Here is a 23,544-nt window from a genome sequence, read left to right as displayed (position 1 = left end):
TTTATAAATCAACTATGTTAGATTAAGGAGTGGTCTCCGCTGCGCTGCAACTAGGTACCGCACTACCTATGAACACTTGAGTGCGTGGCATATCTTGACACTCAATGGCATCTTTCAAATTTTGTAACATACGCCTCGTGTATATGATAGTAAAATTAATAAAATACAAAATAATTACTGATGATATGTGATTGATAAGTGTCTTTCTTATTTCTTGTAGTATTATTTTTACAAAGTTGTACTGCGCAACCCGGCATTTTAGTTTCAACTTTTTCAACAATTAGCAAAGTTTGCCCATGGGGCAGTGCGGCCGATATTAGTACAATCTTTGTGCTGCAGAAGAGGGTTATTCGCGCGATTTATAACCTAGGTCCTAAAGAACCATTAAGAGAAAAACTTAAAGAAAATAACATTTTGACTATTGCTTCTCAATATATTTTTGATAAAATTATATATATTCATAAGCACATTAAGGAATTTTCTAGAAACTGATGACATTCATAATGTTAACACGAGGAATGAACATAAATTTGTTATGCCTACTGCTCGGTTAAGTCGAGTTCGTAAGTCTTTTATTGGGCGATGTTGCTTCTACAATATGATCCCAGAAAATGTACACAACAAATGTGTTACGAAATTTAAAACAATTGTTAAATACGTTTGTGTGGGAAAGGTTACTATAGCATAAACGATTTTCTTAATGACACAACAGACTGGGAATGGAGCTCAGGCTCTTTAATTATAAATGCTTATTGAATGATATCACATTGTAAACCATATTTTTATATAAAAAAAGCCCGCTCAGTTTCTTGCGCCCGTTCTTCTCAGGTCTTTTTTGAATGGGTATTTTGAATAAAAATATTTGAATTTAACATTGTTTGAGACTGGCTTGAGTACGCCCACTTGGGCGTGGTATTCATTGTTGCACTTTGCGACTATGCTTGCGGTATCTAGTTGGAGCGCAGCGGAGACCAATCCTCAACCTTAGTGATATAATATATGTTTCTAGAATTTTCAAAAAATGTATTTAATAAGCAAGTAATTAACTAAAAGATGTTTTGCGTTTTCATTATTTTTTATGAGAAAAAGTGACGATATAAGCAAGATGGCCACCTATTTGTTAAGTGATAATTTATATACCCCTCATTATAATGCAGTACCGGTCAGGATTCTTGAATCCAATATTCTGAGCGGCATTACAATTGCGCTCCTTGATACAAAACATGTTAAACTGAACCATAATGTAGTAATTTCACTTTATAAACCACAAAAAAAAACTTGCGATCTAATGTTTGACGTTAGAAAATGCACCCAATCTATCCAGCATCCTGTACAAAGAATCCTTCCTTGATAAGTATTAGTATGCATAAAAGAGTGGCTGGTGAGTTTCTTGTATGTTCCTCTCTCGAGCTGTACTTTTTCCGAACATAACATTATAGTAGATTCAGTAATTTAAAAAATTTGCTTATTTGAAGTCTAATTGAATAAAGTTTATTTTAACACCATCAGAAAGAAGACATTTCATAGAACAAAAACTCCGCTGACTTTTAACAAAGAGCTGATGTTTGGACGTGAAAAGTTTAGATTCAAAATAATAGGGGCTTTTTCTATTTTAAGTCAAAATAAGGTGAAAAATAAATAAATAATTCAAATCAAAAATATACACACTGTGCTTGTGACACAAAAATACGTGGATTTTTTTGTAAGACCAAAAACTTGGTTATTTGAAGTTGTCACATTAACTTTGAGGTTATGTGAAATAGAAAGGTTATAGATCTATTTATTATAAGTAATCCTACAACTTTGCAATTTAGTTGTTTTTTTAAGCGTCAATAACTTGTCGTTTTACCAGGAATCGAGATAAACCCTAACACCTCCCCTCCTTTCCATTTTCCGACTTCAGATCGCCCGTTATTTATTTTTTTTGTCATTTTTGTTGTATTTTCTTCCTTGTTTAATGGGTTTCATCCAACTATTGATCTATAACATACTTCATTACTCAAATAATAATGTAATGTAATCATACAATAAAGAAACAGCTGTGTCATTCTCACAACAAAATAAATACTAAAGTAATTGTTGTCATCATCAACAATTTTCATTTAGAATATAGAGCGTTCATTAGTAAATTTTTCATGAAATAATTTTATTTCTAAGCGATAAGGTACATATATTTCAATAGCACTGATTACAACAGAACGTATTACAGCTTGAGATAATTTAAACGTCTAGATAGAGCCTCTTGCTGTTAGGCAACGCATGACAACAGACCAAGTTTATTACTATAGTGTGCATGACAGCTACGTCTTACACTCGCGATACGTGAGTCACTTTGTTTTAGTGAGTGTGCGTGCGCTGAAAATAGAGGCTTACACTTCGCCGCTCCTTTTATTGACGTGGCCACAGCTGTCTCAATTTATAAAGTCGTTTAAATTATCTAAGATTACAGCTATCAAATGACAGAGATCGCGCTATTTGAGCTACAGTGAAATGTTTTAATTCTAAAGCTCTCAGAATAACACGCAAATAGAAAGTATCAATTTGGCAACTAATTGTGGATTTTGATTGTCTATGTTGTTTAATACTTTATTCGCTTCGAATGTTATAAATACGAGTTGATTTTTATTGTTTGTTCTTCAAGCAAACCAAACAACATGAAACGACACACAACAACACTTTTCCTAAAGGACGGCAACGCTCTTATGTTTCCTCTGGTGCTGTAAAAGAATGTGGGCACCAGCGATCACTAAACACTCTTTTGTCCTCTTCCCGAATAAAAAACGGTGTGAGAGAATCTCAGTTTTTTTAAAGCTATAGGAATTCGTGCCATAATCATAATGGCTGCTGCAAAACCAAAATATCAAGACTTTTTTGCAGTATACTTATAGATTCCTTATAATTTTCTTAAATTACAAATTAAACGATCCACTATATGTGTGATTGTCATCACAGAACAGATCAGAAAAAGACATAAACTGTTCTGTGGTCGTCATACTAATCGCTCATTTACAGTTGAAAACTGTGTATGTTACCGGCCAAACCCGATTTTAGTACAAACTAGTTTTTCCCAGGCCAAATCATTTCATCCCTTAAGCGATAGGGTAAACCGGTACAGGCTAGGTTAAACTAGTTTCTCCTATCTTACCCTAGCCTAGGCGGAACTCGTTGAGCCTATCATGAAAATGTACACCTCAGGATAAACTGTTTTGGCCTAATTCAGCCTAAATTGGGGTTTGAGACGAGGCAAAACAAGTCTATCCTACTCCAGTAGGAAGTCAGACAAGGCGATGCTATATCGCCGAAGCTTTTCACCGCTGGGTTGGAAGATGTCTTTAAGCTTCTGGGCTGGAACGGGCTGGGCATCAATATAAATGGCAAATACATCACTCACCTTCAATTTGCATACGATATCGGAATCAATGCTGAGAACATGGTAGACTTAAACCATATGCTCGATGACTGCTAAAGGAGTTAGGATACAAAATGTATTTCGATACGAGTATCATGTCTTATGTTTATGTCGTCTCTATATCTGTAACGTTGGATGAGGGTCACATGGCTGATCATCGTGGAGATATTTGGGGGAGACCTTTGTCTAGCAGTGTACGTCTTCCGGCTGATGTGATGATGATGATGATGATGAGTTTTTCATTAGTTATAATAATTACCTTGTTATGATTCATGTTGAGAATGAGCAGGTGATTCAGATGAGTGAAGGAGGAAGTTGGTATTGTCGCCAGCTTGTTCTGAGACACATCCAACTGAGTCAGTTTGTTACCTGAAATATCTTTAATCTTAAAAACACAATATAATAATTATTACGTTAGTATATTATTATTAATGAAAATCCAACTGCTCTTTAAATGCTCTCTCTATCTCTCTCTCTTCTCTTCTTTATAACGGTATAAAAAAGACTTCCAAGAAGTTTAAATTTTTAAAATGGAGTATGGGACTGTACCACCATAGAGAAAGCCGTTCTCATTTACTGTAGAAGGTAATAAATCAAAGAAAGTATTATAGATGATTTATTTAGAGTCCTTTACTACTTCCAAGTTGCTTCCTAGGCTATCTATTTTAACTTAATTAAAAATATAAAATACTTTTAACTGAGGTAACTACTAACTTTTTACTGTTACTATTATATATTTTTTTTTTTAAATATAAGAAGGTACAAACGGGCAGTACCCTCACTTAATGGAACTGGTGAAGCAACCACACCACTGCTCATGGAGATCCTCAACCTACATTTATTATTTACAGTCACCTGTTTTTTTTTTTAATTTTAATACAACATTGAAGTTTTATATTTACGATAAAACATGGTTGCCAGTAAAAAAATGGCCATGAATATTAGTTTTATCAAAAAACACACATACCTGCAGAATCCAGCAGATCTCACTTAGACTATCAAATTAATATCGACAAATTTGAAACCTTTGACACGTCGCTATTTAACATCAACAACGCTATCTAAAATTAACCGGCGAACATTGGACGGTTAAAGCACAGTAGACATATGTACGTTACAGTTAACAGTTAAAGTTATGACGTCATCTAAAAATTATCAAATGGTGCAACAATTTTTTTGCTTAGCCGGTACATTAACATGTTTGTTATTGCTAAAGTTAGTTGAGGCAACCCAACTTAAATGTCTATCAAACTTATTTTTAAATTCTAAAACAGCGTTGCTTAGCAAGTCTTCTTTGGTGTCAATTTGTAATGAGAAAATTTAATTTTAATTGTGTGTCTTCTCCAGTATTTTTATTAATGTAGTCAAAAATGATATAATACGAAAGCAGACCTGTCATATAGCCATTAGAAGCCGCTTTTAATGGTGGGATGTTAATATAATTAAGGCAATTTTGTCTAAGAAACAGGTAAATTTATGCATTTATTTTACAATTTTTTTCTTTTCAGTGTTCTTTTTTTAATATTTCTTACCAATAGAGCTTAGAGAAGAATCCTCGATGACCGCCAGGGTGCTGTTGTGGACTGTCAAATGTCGGATATCAAGACCAAGGAAGATGTATGAAGGAAGCTTGGCCAGATTGTTGTGACGGAGTTTCAGATAGAATATTATCATTGGCTTCGAGCGAAGAGTATTCATCGCCTGTTGAAAAGTAATGAAATTTAATATTATCCTTAGTGCCTCGCTTAAGAAAATAATAATATTTATAAAATAATATTTATAGTGTCAATTCAAAAGAGCGTAGTTTGCGCCTAATTGAATAAAGTTTATTTGAATTTGACTTTGAATACAGTTTACATTCTAGATGTTAAATTTATACCAGTCTCTTCTATACGGCTAATTTAAATCAGCAAGCAAAAGAGCTTACTTAAAAAAATCCTCAATAGTATATTTTTATAGAAAACTTTGATTTACAACAGTTTATTATTAAGAACTTTATTATAAGTTTTACAAATTCATACATTTTAATATAATTTTCAATAAAACTACTGAGTAGAAATTAATTTCACAGCTGTAACATGGTTTAACACAGTTCTGAATGTTGGTTGGTTGGGTCATTTAGGTGTGTGAATTTATTATTATTACTATTATTATCATATACTACACGAGGTAAATTTTTGTAATAAATCCCAAGAGTGAGGGATATCACTTTAAAAAATAAAAAATATATATTACTACGTAAAATCCAGTATATGTATGTATGTTACGGGCAATTTGATAAGTCCGGGCACTATTAATAATGGCCGGTCTGTATTCATAATTCCCGACTCATTTGGACAATGTGATTAAAACAGCATGATAATTCACTTTTCCCGGCCATTATGAATAATGCCTACCCTATCTTGGGCAAAGTAATAAAATAGGTGAACTGTAGTGTTTTTGTTTAATAAATGAAATTAAACTGACAAAATTACCATGAAAAGTTAACAAAAAATAAACTATTGAACATAGTAGTTAAAAAATAAACATTTAAAAATGTGATAACATCATTAGATACCACTTTTATTTTGACAAAAATATTACTTAAGAACAATAGTATAAAAATTAGTAAACTGAGAAAAAACAACAAAAATATCTAAAAATTAAGGACTATGTAAGAAAGTTATTAAGTTTAGAATTATTTATTCTTGCAAGATGAGCTTTTGTGACATTTGGAATTGCAAAGAATGGAAGCCTTGTCCATCAAAATGAGAGTCTCTTCGAGTACCTACATTCTCGAGGAGTAATATCAACTTTTTCAACATCGTCGATCGAAATGAACTTTTCTTTACACACAGTAAACTGATTTCTGGAGTAGAGTTGGCTTAAAATACCGTGTTTAGTTCCAAGTTTGTAAAGTTTTTCTTTTTCGAGATATTATAATAGCAAGTATATTACGACTATCTATCTTGGCACGATCTACATCTGATATCCTTACTTGAACGCTTTGGCCTATTTCTGCAATAGGAAATTTTGCATGTGAACGTGCCAACATTTTATCACATTGCACGGTCCCAGTGATAAATTCAAGCTATCTCAAACACTGACTTATTACATGGACAGCTGGCTGTCGGGCATTATTAATAATGACCGGTCAAAGTTATAAATTAATCACTTTGCCCATCGCTCTTGGGCATTATTAATAAGGGCCGGTCCTTATTGATAATGCCCAGTTAATCACGTTGCCCGTAACATATACAATAACAGAAAAATATAAAAAGGAAAGGGTGTGCCTACGAAGGGTAATAATATTTTGAGAATTATTTTGTCCGTCTGTATATATTCCTAATTACCTCCGATACAACTGTACGAATTTTCATGTAGTTTAAATTATATATACTAAAGTCTAAGTTTTACTAAATTCGGATATTGGTTCAACATTAGGGTTATGTACCTTTTATACTTGATATAATTTTTTCTACGCTAAGCTAGTAAAAGCAATATCTATCGTTTCGGAAAATATTGGTGCCTTGAGAATTCAGAAAGAGACGTTGATTTGCAAGATATTTTCTCAATTTTTTTGTCAATAATAATTGTCTATCTTAAATAAAAACTTTTAATCGTACGAAAGGGCTGCGACTTGGCCTTAGATTAGCCATGGCTTGAGATTTGAGAGATGAATCATTCTTCACGTAAAACATTTACTCATTTTCATAAACAAAAGTATATTTCTCTATATAATCTAAGGTCTAAGCCATCAACTAAAGAAAGTATTGTAAAAACATGAAATCCGAACCACACAGACAGGCAAGAATTGTAATTACTTTTCTGGCACATGAACCGTCTTGTAACCAACCTTACCTTTTGTATATGCTGTTGTTCTGTAAATTCGCACAGTATATCGAGCCCATTCTTCTTGACGGTACAACTGCACGGGGTGATCGTGTTAGGGGCGGGACATTGCTGCACTGCCTGCTGATGAGCTGGTCTCACGAGTAGCACCGTGCAGCAGAGCACCAACCAGCGCGGCAACATTGTAGATCTGAACAAATTATTTATTTATTTGATTAAAACGGTATTACAAGACTTATTACATTTATCAATTAAATATACTATTGCTATTTACACTCCAATTATCACAAAGCAATTTTTAAATTATTAATTTTTATTTTTATTTAATTTTTAAATAACATACATTGTATTGGGTATATATCTTTTAATAAAGACTATTATTATTATTATTAAAGCAGCAAATGCACCGATGCCACAATCGATCAGTATATTTACTGTCCAGATGGGCTTTATAAATTTACGAGTCGATAAAACTATTTCTAGACTCGCAGCATCCCCCAAAAAAAAATCATATTATATATTATACTAGCTGACCCAGCAAACGTTGTATTGCCGATATTAAAATTGCGATACAAAAGTAACTGTTGATTGTAGATGGGTGAAAATTTGAAGTTGTATGTATTTTTTAATGATGATAATCCAACAAATTTAAAAAAAAATGTCAAAAAAATTAAAAAAAGAATTTCGTGTGGACCACCCTTAACATTTAGGGGGATGAAAAATAGATGTTGGCCGATTCTCAGACCTACTCAATATGCTCACAAAATTTCATGAGAATCGGTCAAGCCGTTTCGGAGGAGTACGGGAACGAACATTGGGACACGAGAATTTTATATATAAGATTTTCCCTGTCCATCCACGTATTTAAGGCTGTTCCAAATATATGGAAAGAAGCAAAAGTTGTACCTATTCACAAAAGTGATTCTAAAACCCAAATAGAGCATTACCGGCCAATTTCTATTACCAAAAGCTTCCAGATCTTCTTTAATCAATAATTTTATTAATAAAAATATTTTTTATCAGGTGTTTATAGGTGTCAAACTATTAACATCCATTTAACTACTTTTTTTTATCAAATTATATAAAACGTATAATTTTTATAATATTTATATCAAACGTGAAATACACGGGTAACAAATTTTAACACTACTCTCTTACTGCTTGTAAGAACAATCTGACAAATCGAGTAACTACTAATGTAATTTGTGTTACTCTCTACTTTGACGTAAAAACCAACAAATCGACATAAGACCACTTATGCTTTTGTTCTTCTCAAGGCGCGATATGAGTAACATAACTATAAAAACGGTATTTATCTACGAAATACGTATAATATTTGAATAGCAAGCACTCAACTCGTAGCATAACATTTAACTAGTTTCGTAGTGAGTTTCCCCGGGGAATAGAATAGTCATTTATTCTACATTCACGTTGAGAGTGTATGCGAACTCAACTCGAGCCGCAAACCTTAAATTTACATAATGGTAGTCTTAGGTGCTTAGACCCTTTTGATACGGGATATTAAGATCGCGTGTTTTATGGTTTCACGTTAAAATATACAACGTTTCAAAGCGCTGTATAACACGTATGGGTATATTTTAATGAAATAACGTGAACTTAATTAGCCGCATTTATACTCTATTTATGTATGCACTTATAGATTGGATAGTAATTAGGAATAATTATTGAATATTAAATGCCGATCTGTGCATGCATTCTGTGCAAACAAACTTCCCACTGGTAAAATTTTCTCAACTCGGATGTATGAGGCCCACGGTTTCGCCTTGTGTTGGCCAATTCTACTCTTAAAGCAAGCTTACATAACCTCTTGGTAAGCATAGTAATATATAATGTATTCCAATTTATACAAAAACATAAAACATTAGTGTTGGTATCTTCTTAAGCACGAAACGCCTGTAGTAGGAGGCCCGCTCTTACATCGCAAAAATGGAGATAAATTATATGATACAAGTATATTTGATATTAAATATTAGATACTAAGAGTAATGAGGCTTTACTAAAAGTAATATATATATTCATATTATAAAAGTTTATTGGTGTGGGTGGCATATTCAACTCTTTGTGTGTGCGCGCGTGTGTAATTGTGTGTGCTAATATATTTATTTACTTTTTTATTTATTTATGGACAACCAATTACAGTTACACTTAACGTTATCCTAATATTATAATTAAATGTCTAAACAAAACACAACATTCAAGTGAATTAACAAAAACTATCAAGTTCATTTAGTTCAAAACTATATGAACTAGCTTAAGAATTATAACAAAATTAAATACTATTTAACATTATTCAGAAATTTAATTAATATAGTGATGTATACTACAACATTATATATATACATATAAATATCTTTAATATGTATTGTTTATTGTACTTTAGTATGTATATAAGTACGTTGGTCACACTAAAAGTTTTGCGTAATTTAAAAAACAACATGTTATAACCAAAATATTATGTTTATTGCTTTTCAAAATACTCTCCTTTACATTTTAAACATTTTTTCATGCGATAGAACCATTTTTTAAAACATACACTACGTGCTCATTGAACGCTATCACTGCCTCTTTGGAATTGGTAAAAGTGAAACCTTTCATTAAATCTTTGATTTTTGGGGAAAATACAGAAATCACAGGTTGCTAGGTAGGGGCTATGTGCAGATGGGTGACGAGTTGTACTTTTTCGGAAGCTAAAAATGACTAAGTTTTGTTAGCCGTGTGTGAAGAAGCGTTGTCATGGTGTAGGAGAATGCAGCTTTTTGGTCGTCTTCCGCGAAATTTTTTTAACACCCTGGGTTAACAAATGGCACATACACTCGGCAAATACCACTCGGCATTAACAGTCTTTTGATCTTTAAGTGGCTTTAAGTAGCTGAGCAAAAAATGCGATTATTTTTTTTAAAACGTTTCTCGCCTACCTCACTTTTGTTGGCCTGTTCTCATTTTTAAACACTCATTCAGAAGATTGCTGTTTTTACCGGTTTTAAAAAAAATCCACGATTCGTCTCCTGTGACAATGTCATAAATAGCATTAGAATGTCCGTGGTCGTACTTCATTAGCATCTGTGAGCACCATTCCACGCGAGCCCGCTTCTGCTCCGCTGTCAGTTCATGAGGTATCCAACGACAACAAGTTTACGAACTTTCAATTATTCGTGTAAAATTTTCTGAATTTGGTTCATAGCAATCCCCAATAGTCCTCGAATTGTCCCATAGGTAACCCGCAGATTTTCTTCAATTAACCGCTTAACAATAGCCACAATATTTTCGTTGACCGCAGTTAACGGCCGAACTTCACGAAATTCGTCACGTAAAGAAATCAGACCTCACTCAAATTCAGCATAAAATCACCTCACAGTGCTCCAGCAAGGTGCTTCTCTCCCAAAAGCATTTTGAAGAGGAGCGGCACAGTCTTGCGTTCTCTACGTTTAAAATCATAAAAAATCATCGCTCTATAATCTTTTCGACTTAATTCCGTTTTCATCGCGTACGTAGAACTTTGATGCGTGATAAAAACAATTGACAAATGATTTCCTTTCAATTGTTTTTTTTATTACTAAGGTTGCAACGTTTCACAAAATATCACATTCGAAATTTCAAATTCGTTCCGATTAGCTAGTAGTGCAAAACTTTTAGCGTCACCCATGTATAGGTAGGTTTTCTATATCCTCGTAATTATAATATTTAATCCATTAAGTTATTATTTTCTTGCTTTCAGTATTGCTTTGGAGCTGGCTTATTAATCATTTGAATACCTAGCCTTTGATGAATGATATTAGATAACAAGTATTACGAGGGCTTATCTCATAAGCCTACTTTAGGCCTAACATGAGCAATCTACTTGTGTGAATGTTATGTCGAAATCGGTTCAGTCATTCAGCGAGATATTCATTATAAAAATTATTTAAAGGTACGTTTAAGTGCTGGTAGCTCTACAAACAGGAAAACGTACAACTAAATCACGGAATTAATACGAAACTCAACATCATCGCTAATGCCATAAAGAATGTCAAATGTAGAATTTTAATCACAGTTTCTATAACCGTATTAAGGGCATACTTCCAAAACAGATTGAAACTTCATGTTTGTGGCTTAGTCGCGCAGTAATCCTCTCTCACTCACTTCTAATAGTTAAATGAAGACATTAAGGGGCTGTTTCACAATGTACAAATGAAGTAGCAGATTTTCATATATACATACAGCTACATAAAAGTTCCAGATAAAACAAAGGCCGGCAACGCTCCTGTGATTCCTCTGGTGTTGCAAGAGATTGTGGGCGGCGGTGATCACTTATCAACAGGTGACCCGTACGCTCGTTTATCCTCCTATACCTTTAAAAAAAAAAAAAAAAAACAGATTGCGTTTCACAACGCAATATTTTAATTACTAGATAACTTATCTGGCAGATCAGTCCGACTACCGCGCAGTTCCATTTAACGAAATCTAAATATAAAAATAAAAAAATTCTTATACGATTTAACGTAACACAACCTTAATCGCTTTATCAAGAAAGTTTTATTTCATATTTTACAGTTTTCTATTTGTATATATATCTAAATAGTACTTCTACCATTATTTTTACAATAAAATAAAAGAATTCTGGAAATTTATTAAAAATAAATGCACTGATTCTGGTATTCCTCACAACATGTACTACGGAAGTAGTTTACTTACGAATGGACATGATATCTGCAATGCATTTAATGAATACTTTCAAAGTGTATTCCAACCTAGTGACCTAAATGATGAGACCCTGAACGAGGAATCAAATATTTCCGAAAATCTTCACACAATTGAGATCGATGAAAGAATACTTAGGAGGTTGTTTAGTAAATTGGATATCCGGAAGGGCGCCGGTACTGACGGTATACCAGCTATTTTTATAAAGAAATGTGAATCGGGCCTATTACCTCCGCTCCTAACACTCTTTAAGCGCTCCATTAATGAAGGGACCTTCCCTAGATGTTGGAAGGAAGCCCGAATAGTACCAATACATAAAAAGGAATCAAAAACAAATATTAGTAACTATAGAGGTATCTCCATTTTGAATATATTTGGTAAAATGTTAGAAAAAATTGTATATGATCATATTTATAGAAATTGCCTACAATGCATCCCTATCAACCAACACGGTTTTATTAAATCTCGTAGTGTCCTTACTAACTTGCTTGAGTTCACTCATACCGTTAAGTGTGACATGAATGATAGATCACAAATAGATGTAATATACACAGATTTTGAAAAGGCTTTTGATAGAGTCAACCACAGTATACTATTAAAGAAGCTTTACGCAGTTGGAATCAGAGGGAACCTTCTTAGATGGACAGAATCGTATATAAGAAATCGCTGTCAGGCCGTCGTCCTCGGTGGTTTTAGATCAGACTTTGTTGAGGTGACTTCTGGTGTACCTCAGGGATAGCACCTGGGTCCTTTGTTATACAATATATATTTATATGACATCAGTAATTGTTTTGCTAGTTCAAACTTCTTGCTGTATGCTGACGACAAAAAGATTTCACAAATAGACGATTGCTTTATGTTACAAGATGACTTAAATAGACTGTCACAATATTATAAAATAAATAAACAGTTAATATTGCTAAATATCAAATTATTACATTTTCACGAAAGCATAATAACATAAAATTTGATTATACTTTAAATAACGAAATTATTCCAAAAATTACTCAAATAAGGGATTTAGGTGTGATCTATGATAGCAAACTAACCCATAATAACCACATCGAAATAATAACACAGAAGGCTTATAAAAATCTAGGGTTTATTCTTCGCACTTGCGAACCTTTCAATGACATCTTGTGCCTAAAAGTGCTATATTATGCTTATGTGCGAAGTATCCTTGAATTCGCAAGTCCTATCTGGAGGCCTACATATCAATGTTATATTGACCGCCTTGAAAAAATACAAAAGATATTTATAAAAAAATTGAATTTTAAATCTCAATTCATTCCTATAGACTACAAAGAAGCCTGTAATTATCATAAAATCGATACCTTGGAAGATAGAAGAGATGTAATTGATATGTTACTCCTTTATGATATATTACATAATAAATTTGACTGTCCAGATATCTTAAATAAAATATCATTCCAGGTACCAACATTACGTACTAGGCATACTAATTTATTTAACATTCCCTTTGCTTCTACTAAGTATCTTAAATATTCACCTCTATTTCGAATTCCTGACATACATAATAAGAAATTTTCTTCCGTCGACATTTTCAACTTATCACGTCTGAGGTTGAAAAAACTGATATTAAACTGTTTAAATTGCAGGAGTTAATCATCAGTATATTCAGGATAAATTATTAGTCTCACATCGTAATTTAAACGTTATATTCGAACACTCACATTCACTCACACCACTCACATTCACTCACACTACTCACATTCACTCACACTACTCACATTCACTCACACTACTCACATTCACTCACACTACTCACACCACACAACCTACTCACCGTTTCAGTTACTCAATATGGATACGATTTCTTCTTTTCTTTCTATTTAATTTTTTCTTGTAAGTTTTTCTAGTATTTTTCGTTTTTGTCTTAAACTACTTTGTCACATACTTATTGTACTGTTAATAGCATTCCTTTTAATTGGCGTATCTATTCTGTATAATTTTTAATATACTTTTTTTAGTTAGCTGTAAGGAATCATAAATAAATAAAATAAATAAAAAATAAAAATCAATCATCACAATAAATAAATTATTGTATACCACTTTCGTGTAAAGAAATTTGACAATGACAACTAATCAATTGTCGATAGGTAAGTTTCAATATAAACAAACCATTATAGTAGAGATTTTGTGATTTATTCGAGTGCGACAGAATAACATAAGAGGGACAAACTTACATCTTATGATGTACTCCCAACATACCTGAGCCCTGTATATAGGGTCTAACATCAACTCTAGTTTGAACAACTCGAGCGCGTCAGATTGTGGTTAAGTAAGTTAATAATTTGCAGTAAGTTGAAATGCACACTATTTCAATAAATAAATAATAAAGTAAAGATTTGAGCGTAGCATAAGGAAATCAGAAAGTCACAAAGTTTCAAACAAAAAAATTTAAACCGTCAGTTTAAGGGAATTCGTCCACATAATTGTCAGATTATGGTTTCATGGTCATGATTTCTTTGCATTTTTAAAAATCGTTCATAACTTTTGGCCACGTCCAAATCGTCAGTCTTTTGAGTAGGAGCTACAACATGGTTAACTTACTATCTCGTCTCAATGATGCGGTTCATAAGATTTTTTTGAGTATTTCTTAGTGACTGTTTATTTAACATTATTGTACAACCTCCCCCCACCCGTGACAGGGTACACATCATTACTACTATTTTTTCTGCTTGACATGTAATCTTCACAATCCAATAGGTGTCCACGAGCCTCGAGTATATCTCTATTTAGTTCTCGGGCTTCCCTACCATTAGGTATATAAATTGACATTATTTTGTATAATGCTTTTCACTCTGTCAGGCGATCCGTCAGATAACTATGATATTATCTGCTACTACATCCATCATATAATTTAAATGGCCGTTAAAATAATTAATAGTCCTGTTTTGTATGTAGACGCTAAAGAGCGACCAAACAGTCAACATTATTCATTAAAACACTCGTACAATATGGCTCGTGATTATGGAGTTTTTTCGTAAATTCCATAATAAATTACTGATAGATATCTTATGCATTATAGTTAGTTTTCAATCGAAGCAAAAAGTACAATTTTCAGGAAAGAACTTCAGTATAATCCTCCAAATATCTGCTTCTTAAACAAATTTAACCTGAACTTTATTCCTTCATAATGTACTCACAAATAGTAAATGAAAAGAAAATATTACGATAGAAACCTTGTCATGTAATGGACATTCCATAAGATTAATATTTATTTCACAATTTTTTAATAATTACCCTAAAACAAGTAGTTCCTGGAAAAAAAATGGAATATCTGCACACTATTTTTCAATGTCGTCAACAAACGATATTCGTTAGATGAAACAACATGCTCTGCGACCATTTTCACATTGTCGATAGACTGACCGGGAAGGGTCCTCAAATATTCAAAGCAGCCACCTATTTAAAGCAGCAATAGTACGACTTACGTGTGTGTGTCTCGGAGTACGAGGACGTGTTTGTGCTTGGAACGGTTCGGTCATGGGGCACTAGGTCATGGTACTAGGGAGTCAGCAGGCGTAGACGATGATTTCACCTACCACCACAATACCACCCTAAAACAAATTTAATTAAACATTAACATATTGTTGTCACACAAATCCAACTTAATTTTACTAACATTCAAATGAGATAAAGCTTGGATTTGCCTATGCAATAATTTTCTGTAGATTTACATAGATAGATATATGGAAAAAATTAAATTTATTTACTAAAGGGAGTATCTGTAACATAACATATTACAACAACAGTTGGTAAACGTCATCAAGCTACATCAGTTTGTAAAGGCGCTTTGACATGGAGAGAAGAACTGATAAGAAACTCCCAGTCCATCTTTCAAATCATATAACAACTTAGCCTACTTAGTAATTTTTTACAATTCAAGATGGCCTGCGCAGATAGCCCTATTTATTAAGGAGAACATTGTTTAGTTATTGTAATACGGACGCACTATATAGTCATTAAAACCTTTCCAACACAAAGCTCACAAACAATATGTTATGAGGGTATTAAATGAAATTTAATTACCATTTTGTATTGATAAGTTGGGATCATATAAAAAGGAGTTTTCTAGCGTCCCTAAATTCTATGTATTTGTGGTTATTGTTTTATTGCGGTATCTTATACGCTGGTGTATTTTATACCAATAACGTTTATGTTTGCGATACCATCCGCGTAAATGCTAGAAGTATCAAAAATACTTTGCATTACGCGTGATAGTAATATATAGTCTACTAGCTGACCCGACAGGCGTTGCTCTGCGCATAATAAATAAAATACTGTTTTTTTATTAGTTTTTTAATAATATTTCATAACACCAAGAATTAATAGGAAAATTTGCTCCCTGTTGTTAAATATATTGAAATTGTTTCACAGCAGAACTGTCAAACCGTGCATCTATAAATTTTCTCACAGAAAAGATCTCCGTACAAAACAAATATTGGAAATAAAAATAATTATAGGCCTAAATCGAAATAAAAACTATCCTATCTCTCAAGTTGGACTAAACTGCACTCCATGAAGTAATCCCCATTAAAATCCGTTCATTAGTTTAAGAGTCCATCGCGGACAAACAACGTGTCACGTAATTTTTATATATTAAGATATAATTTTCTGGCTTCTTGTTAATAATATTCATGTAACATTAGAATTTAATCTATTCGGTAGTTTTTCCTATTATATATACATACAGATAAACACACAAAAATTATGTAAGGTACTTTTTTTGATTCGATATTCTTTGTATATCAGACAGAAATCTTTTAAAAATATTCATTGTACAGTTTTTTGTGACGATTTTTTATGTGATGTATAACAAGTATAATAGATAATTAACACTGTTATTCAGTGTTAGCTCAGAATCTATCAATAAATAAAATCAGCCCTAAGTTAAACAGTTTTTTATTATGTTATTATTCAGTACATTACAAATTATAATTACCTAAAAGATATTTCACAATATCGAAATTAGAAATTAATGCTGTTTAGTATTATTAATAATGTAATATTATTATTATTAATAACAAGCTTATTAATATGTATAACGTAATCAGAATTCATCAATACATGTTATGTTTAGTACCAATATTTCTATTATCACATTCTATCGACGAAAACATGTGGTCTATTCACAACAAAATTATTTTATTTTTTTAATGGAAGGGTAAATTTAATTATTTTTCCTTTTAACTACAGAGGGATCACTACAACTTTAACGTCATATAGGTAAATATAATATACTCGTACATATAATGCGTCTCACAAACGTAAATATGAACACATAAAAATGTACAAACCATCTGGCACGATTCTGTACATTGTGGCACCGAGAGCTTTTATGAATTTACATGAAAAAGCTCTAACCGTGTTTACAAATTGTTACCAGCGAAGAATTAAAATAAACAAATCTGTAAAATATATGACTGTTGTATTTTTAACATCGGATGCAAGCTGAAAATAAGAACTAAATTTATTGTTTGCGTTTTCCATTATTTAACTTTCTACTACAATCAAATATGTACTTAAAAGAGATAGTAAGGTAGTATTTCATGCGTTTGCTGCTACGTAAATAATACTGCCCTAAATCAGTCAAAGAAAATGCAAAAACGCGAAGAATAAAAACTCTGAAAAATGGAAAAAGAATATCTTTCTTTTACTAAACTCTTTTAGTTTTTTGCCCTTAATAATGTGAGGAGTCTGCGAATATATCGGTAATGTTCTGAAATTCTGAATGGGCTAGTTAGGGGTAACTGACAAACACTACACGCAACATGGATCCAATTAAGGGGCCTAATGGTGAAAACAGGAGCCCCATACTGTACCATGCTCCTAAAAACCCTTTCGGTGAACGTTTAACCAGAATTGTTAATTTAATTTCCGGGACACATAATAATATATAAATATTATATAATATTAAACTAATGGCTTTTTTACCGTATGGAAGACCAAACTTTACTCACTATTTTATTAATTGCAATTTCTTAGGTGGTATGACTTCACAACTAAACTTATTCGATGGCCAAACCTGAGTAGGTACAACAATAATAACAAAATTTATTATTTTATATATAAAATTCTCGTGTCCTGGTGTTTGTTACCAAACTTCGCCGAGTTCGCCATCTAATAATTTGTTTTAAAATTTGTGTGTATATCGGGTAGGTCTGAGAATCGGCCAAATTCTTCATACCCCTAAATGGTAAGGGTCCACCCACCCCTATATATTATTTGTCAATTTTTTTATCTTTATTTTATTATAACTCAGCATTAAAAATACATATAACTTCAAACTTTGACCCATCTACGATCAACACATATTTTTGTATCGTGATTTTAATATTATTCTTTTCCATCCACAGATACGCAATAGAGTTGCAAGATGGCAATCGAATATAATGATTATTGTAGTACGATAAATTTTATATACAATATATTTGGTAGGTCTGAGAATCGGTCGTCATCTATTTTTTAAACCCCAAACATTATGATTTTTTTTTCTATTTTTCTTACTTTATATGGCAATACAGCGTTTTCTGGGTCAGCTAGTATAATATAATATATATATTATTATTATTATTATAAACACGTAGATTATTTTACTTAACGTGGAAAACTTGTAGAAAACTAAGCAAAAATTAAATATTATGTTTACCATTGCAGGAGCACGATTTTAGTCTGGTTGGTTAAAAAAATAAATAAAATAAATTCTGAAAAATTTATTTAATTACGCAATTACTTTATGTACAAAACACAGTAAGAATTACACGCGTGTCAATCCTATAAAAAGTATTTTATTAAAATGTGCAATACTCGCGTTAATCGAAGAAAAATAAATTGTTAAATTAATTGAGTACGATATAACATCTCCAGAATATTTTAATGGAATTAGAAATAAAAGTGTAAGTTCTCAGTCAAATCAAACATTCAAAGGAGGGTTTCGACCATTTCGCCGATTGGCAGATCTCGATTGATTTCTGATATGCAGAGTAGAATTCATTCCATGCAGACATGTCGAATCAATGTTAATGGACGTATAACGGAACATCAGCTCGAATAGTGCAAATTTTCAGGCAAGACCTGTTACATAGATGGCTGAAATTTCACATGCCTTGATAGAAGTTGACGAGCGTATGGAACTATGGAGCCTGTTCAAAGCCGATAAGCTTACCGTTACCGGAAATTCTTATGAACTTAAGCGAAAATCTATTGTTATTTAAGATGATATAAATAATTATCTATAGTGTTTATTCCATTTGGGATAACAAAATCACTTCGACATGTATTTCCCCTCTACACGAGGTTTCTTTATAAGTGTGTATTCGATTTTGCGTAGGAACAAAATTAAATGGAGTGAGTCGCTCACTCTGTCGAAGAATCAAGCAGCAGGGAAAAAGGAGGAATGTATTTACATAAAATAAATATATTAGTTATGTTTCTATTCAATGTTGGTAAAAAAATTGGTTGTATTCGTCCTGAAAGATAAATCTAAGGTATACTTTCGTAAAACGCTACGAAGGATTTGCGTTCTCTATAATGTACTATATGATAGTTTGTCATTAAAATTATATTTTCACTTTGTTGTTCACTAACGGCCGTTCCCAATAATCAGTCTATCTCTTACTTGAGATAAAAATCGTAACTATCGTTGACTTTTCTGTCCCAATAAACTTATCTACGGTAACTCACCTTATCCGTATCCGTCTGTGAATGGGACGACCTAAAGCTTACCAGCAATAGAAGCGTATAGCATTACAATCGGCCGCGAAGCCGATTGGTAGTAGTAGGGGTGAACTTGTATCATTAATTTCAAAAAAATACAATTAAGTCAGTCTGGCCGCGCGGCCCAAAGCGCCAGATTTAAGCTCTGGTTGCAGAGAGGGAGGATAGTAGGTTCGAACCCCACCCCTGACCGAAGTTATTTATCACATTATTTTTAAATTTTATATTAAAGAAAAGTTAAATATTTAAAGTTATTATGCTGATGTTAATATGTTATTTTGTGAAACAAACTTTCATTGTGGTTTCATAAAACCACACAATTGCTTTTTTATTTACGACCTTACAAATAAATTTGGTGTAAACTTATACTCATAAACCAAGAATGTACAAAATATTTACAAATAGACATTTTGCTAATGATTGGCTTATTCGGACGTATTTTTTTCGTTTCCAAAGTTTAATTGAAACGTGGCTGGTGGCTTGACATTCGGAAAACTTCAAAATTATCATTGTTTTGATATTGCTGTCAGCTATATTGTCAACATTTAGCACATTCTTGGTTTATTCTCAGGTGAACTTTATTCCAAGTTTATTTGTAAGCCCCTTTGAGATAAATTTATTATTAGCTTCACTTACGTCATTCCTTCGAGTTTTTTTAATAATGTAATATCTTTATAACTCTTTTAGTATATTTGTTACACCGCTATATTGATTATATTTATATTGTAACATACTGAAGCTGTGAGTAACATACGTTGATTCAATTTGGTCGCACTTGCCTCTTCTTCTCTTTTAAACTCAAACAAATTTGACGTTCTTAATTTAATTCAAAAAAGTGTAATATGATAATATTATAATGTTCGGACAACTTAAGTCTGAGTGTGTCAATATCGAACTTATAAAAACAAAGTTAAATTTGTAATAACCGTTAAGTCATACCGTATTATTTTAGGTCGGCGATCCGAAGATGAAACACAAACAGTAACACAACCACTTAATGAAAAACCACACTTTTCTCACTTTCACGTACGTAAATTCGAGACAGAGCACTATTTTAATGCAAGTTTTGTTGTAGTCAATAGTCGATATGTACGGATGGTATCGGCAGATATTAGCGACTGCGGCCCCTACAGTTATTTCTCTATTATCAAATGATAGTCCATCTCCGTTCCGAGTATATTGTTTGACGATTACGTGAAGTACTCGTAGAAATCTTGGCTACGGTCATTGTGAGTCGGTGAACTCATTCACTGTATCCGCTTATGTTTTTGAAGTGAAAACTTACTCAGCGGTATTAAGGTGTAGGACCTTTACGTTACCTGGAAGAGATCGCTGTTGCCAATTTGGCTAAGACATATTTCATAACAGCGAGTGTTTATAAACGGACGACGCCGTATGTAATACGCCAAATTATGCGATTTTCCTGCGACACGTATGTTATATTTGACGCAATAATCAAATCTTATTTAATTTCATAACATAATAATTAATGAACAATCCATCGCGGCAGGGCCACTATTACATATCACATGACTGCAGATAAACTGGCGTCCACAAATAGTAACATAATAATATCGTAACATACATTTCATACGCCCCCTATTACATCATTCGGAATATCATTGCGGAAGCCCAGTACTCTGCGAACGACACGATCACTGTAGAGACATCGCTTCATTGTACATTTTCTACCTACATACTACTACTACCTACATATTTTGAACGAAGTCCGGCAACGCTCCTATGATTCCTCTGGTGTTGTACCTGTACGCTCGATTTGTTAATTCCAATAAAATTGGTAGGGTGCTAACATAAATTGCCGACCATATAGCCGAATGGTTAGTGACTGACTACTAAGCTAGAGGTCCCGCGTTTGAATCTCATTAATTATAATATGATGAATATGGAAGTTTGTTTCAGAGTTATGGATGTTTATAAGTATTTATGTATGTTTAAAAAAAGTTAAAAACCTTATTTCTTATCTATGTAGAAGAAAGAGTATTTTGCTACTAATTCGACAAAGAAAAATATATTTTCATAGCTTACGAAGACAAAACTTGAGAGATATTTCATTTTCTAGTGAAAATTTTAGTTGTTCTATAATCCCTGAGAAAACTCAGCAATGTCATATTTGGTTTTCATTAAAACTTTAATTAATAATTTCATTACTTGGGACTCTGTTTACAGTTTTATTCAACACTAATCCTTATTCACATTAAGTTGATAGTATTCTAAGGCATGTGATTGATATTATAATTTTATTTCACACAACATTATTTTTTTAAATACTTTAGAAAGTATCAAACCTTAAAACAACTCACATTTGACGTAGCATCTTATACCTACAATACACTCGCGTATAGTCAAACAAAGCGTGCGAAAGCTCTCTAATGAAGCAAAATTTCTGTCTCAGGTCAGCAAAACTACTGCTACTGTAACAGATTTTGATTGCCAAGTCCTAAACGGTCAGTCCCGTTAGTATTTTGTATATTAAACCGCTAGCAAACACACTCATTGAATAATTAAAATTAGTCACGGATTAACGAGCTGTCAAGTTGTTTATACACCAGTATATTCTAAGTCTATTGTGAGATCATGGACAAGTTTATACGTAGAACTTTCAGTCGTTATTTGCTACGAAAATTTGTTCGTATTTGGTATTATGTAACAAAAATTGAGCTAAAGCTCAAAATGTGCTTAAAAGCACAAAAGATCTCTTTCATCCAAACTAACAGCTTTACATAGCCGTGGTAGGTCGAAAGTATATTATATTACTTAGTATAATAATATGACAAGCTGGTTTCTCTGCAAAATATCAGCCTTTCATAGACTGACAAAGAGTTCTATCGTAATAAAAACATTGTAACGTAATAGATAATGTTTTCGCGCCATTCACTTGACTAATGTAATGTAATGGCGTAGATGTTTTGGGCTTTTATAATAATATTATACTCATTTGAACTGACTTATATAAAATGGTTTATACTATTAGATAATTTTGTTGTTGTACCTACTACTCTCGTGGTCGGAAATTTAATAGGAAACGCTATATGAGATTATTTTTGAAGTGATAACTTCTTATGGGAGGGTAAGCCGCTTTGTTAGCTAACACGTTACTTGAATCTTGAAAAAAATCAATTGAAATAATTTTTAACCGTTACAATCTAATGGCTTTGAAAAAAAAAATATTCAAATTGCTCAGTATTATTTTTTGCAAATCACCAAGTGTAAAGCAGTAAAGTCCTCGAATGGCGACCACGTACCGGAAGACGTAGTGTTGGTAGGCCCCCCACAAGATGGACCGACGATTTGGTCAAGATCGCCGGAATAGATTGGATGAGGGCAGCGCAGGACCGATAGTCGTGGTGATCTGTGGAGGACTTTGTCCATCAGTGGACATCTTCCGGCTGATGATGATCATGTTGAATTTTCCATTACAAATAAGCTCTAAGTAATAGAAAATATAAATAAAACTGTAACGAAACGTGAATATGAAAATGAAATCAAAGGTTTAATTCCAAAACTCCAATATCTCAATTTTCTTATTGTGTACATTCTCCGTAAACATACGAAAGACCTCAAAGATTATCAGGCACGAAGCCGGGAAATTGTATTGGATAATTTTAGAGGTGTAGGTAGGCTATCGATCGCGGCCGTACGTGATACGGCTGCTCATGTCACGCTAGGGTCACGTGATAATTCCCCAACTTAGCCAAATATACTCGCGATAGATTATTATCTCCCCATTCTGAATATACGTGTGTGTGCTACTTCTGCTGTTAGTCATGGTAGAGTCATTATTTGAGGCCAAATACGAGGAATATTTTATCGCGGAAAAAATAAACTGTATCATGCAGATATAT

At 32.8% G+C, this 23,544-nt stretch overlaps 1 protein-coding gene across 3 annotated transcripts in view; it reads right to left on the bottom strand.

Annotated features, from left to right (window-relative positions):
* LOC126969107 (protein slit) overlaps nucleotides 1-23,544 on the bottom strand; it is a 185,548-nt gene that overhangs the window by 36,177 nt on the left and 125,827 nt on the right. The window contains exons 1-5 of one of the 3 annotated variants that reach the window (XM_050814414.1): nucleotides 20,621-20,779; nucleotides 15,397-15,522; nucleotides 7,250-7,430; nucleotides 4,942-5,110; nucleotides 3,669-3,778 (exon numbers count right to left, since the gene is read on the bottom strand). In XM_050814414.1, coding sequence (XP_050670371.1) covers nucleotides 3,669-3,778; nucleotides 4,942-5,110; nucleotides 7,250-7,423 — 453 coding nt within the window. In that variant the 5' untranslated portion in view covers nucleotides 7,424-7,430; nucleotides 15,397-15,522; nucleotides 20,621-20,779. Of the gene's footprint in view, nucleotides 1-3,668; nucleotides 3,779-4,941; nucleotides 5,111-7,249; nucleotides 7,431-15,396; nucleotides 15,523-20,620; nucleotides 20,780-23,544 lie in introns of those variants that run through there. The other 2 variants (XM_050814413.1, XM_050814416.1) reach the window with 2 other exon arrangements.

Source organism: Leptidea sinapis, chromosome 17 (genome assembly GCF_905404315.1).
Source record: "Leptidea sinapis chromosome 17, ilLepSina1.1, whole genome shotgun sequence".
NCBI classification, from domain to species: Eukaryota; Metazoa; Arthropoda; class Insecta; order Lepidoptera; family Pieridae; genus Leptidea; species Leptidea sinapis.
Note: the sequence above shows the minus strand (reverse complement) of the source record. Positions and strands in the feature narration are given on the sequence as shown.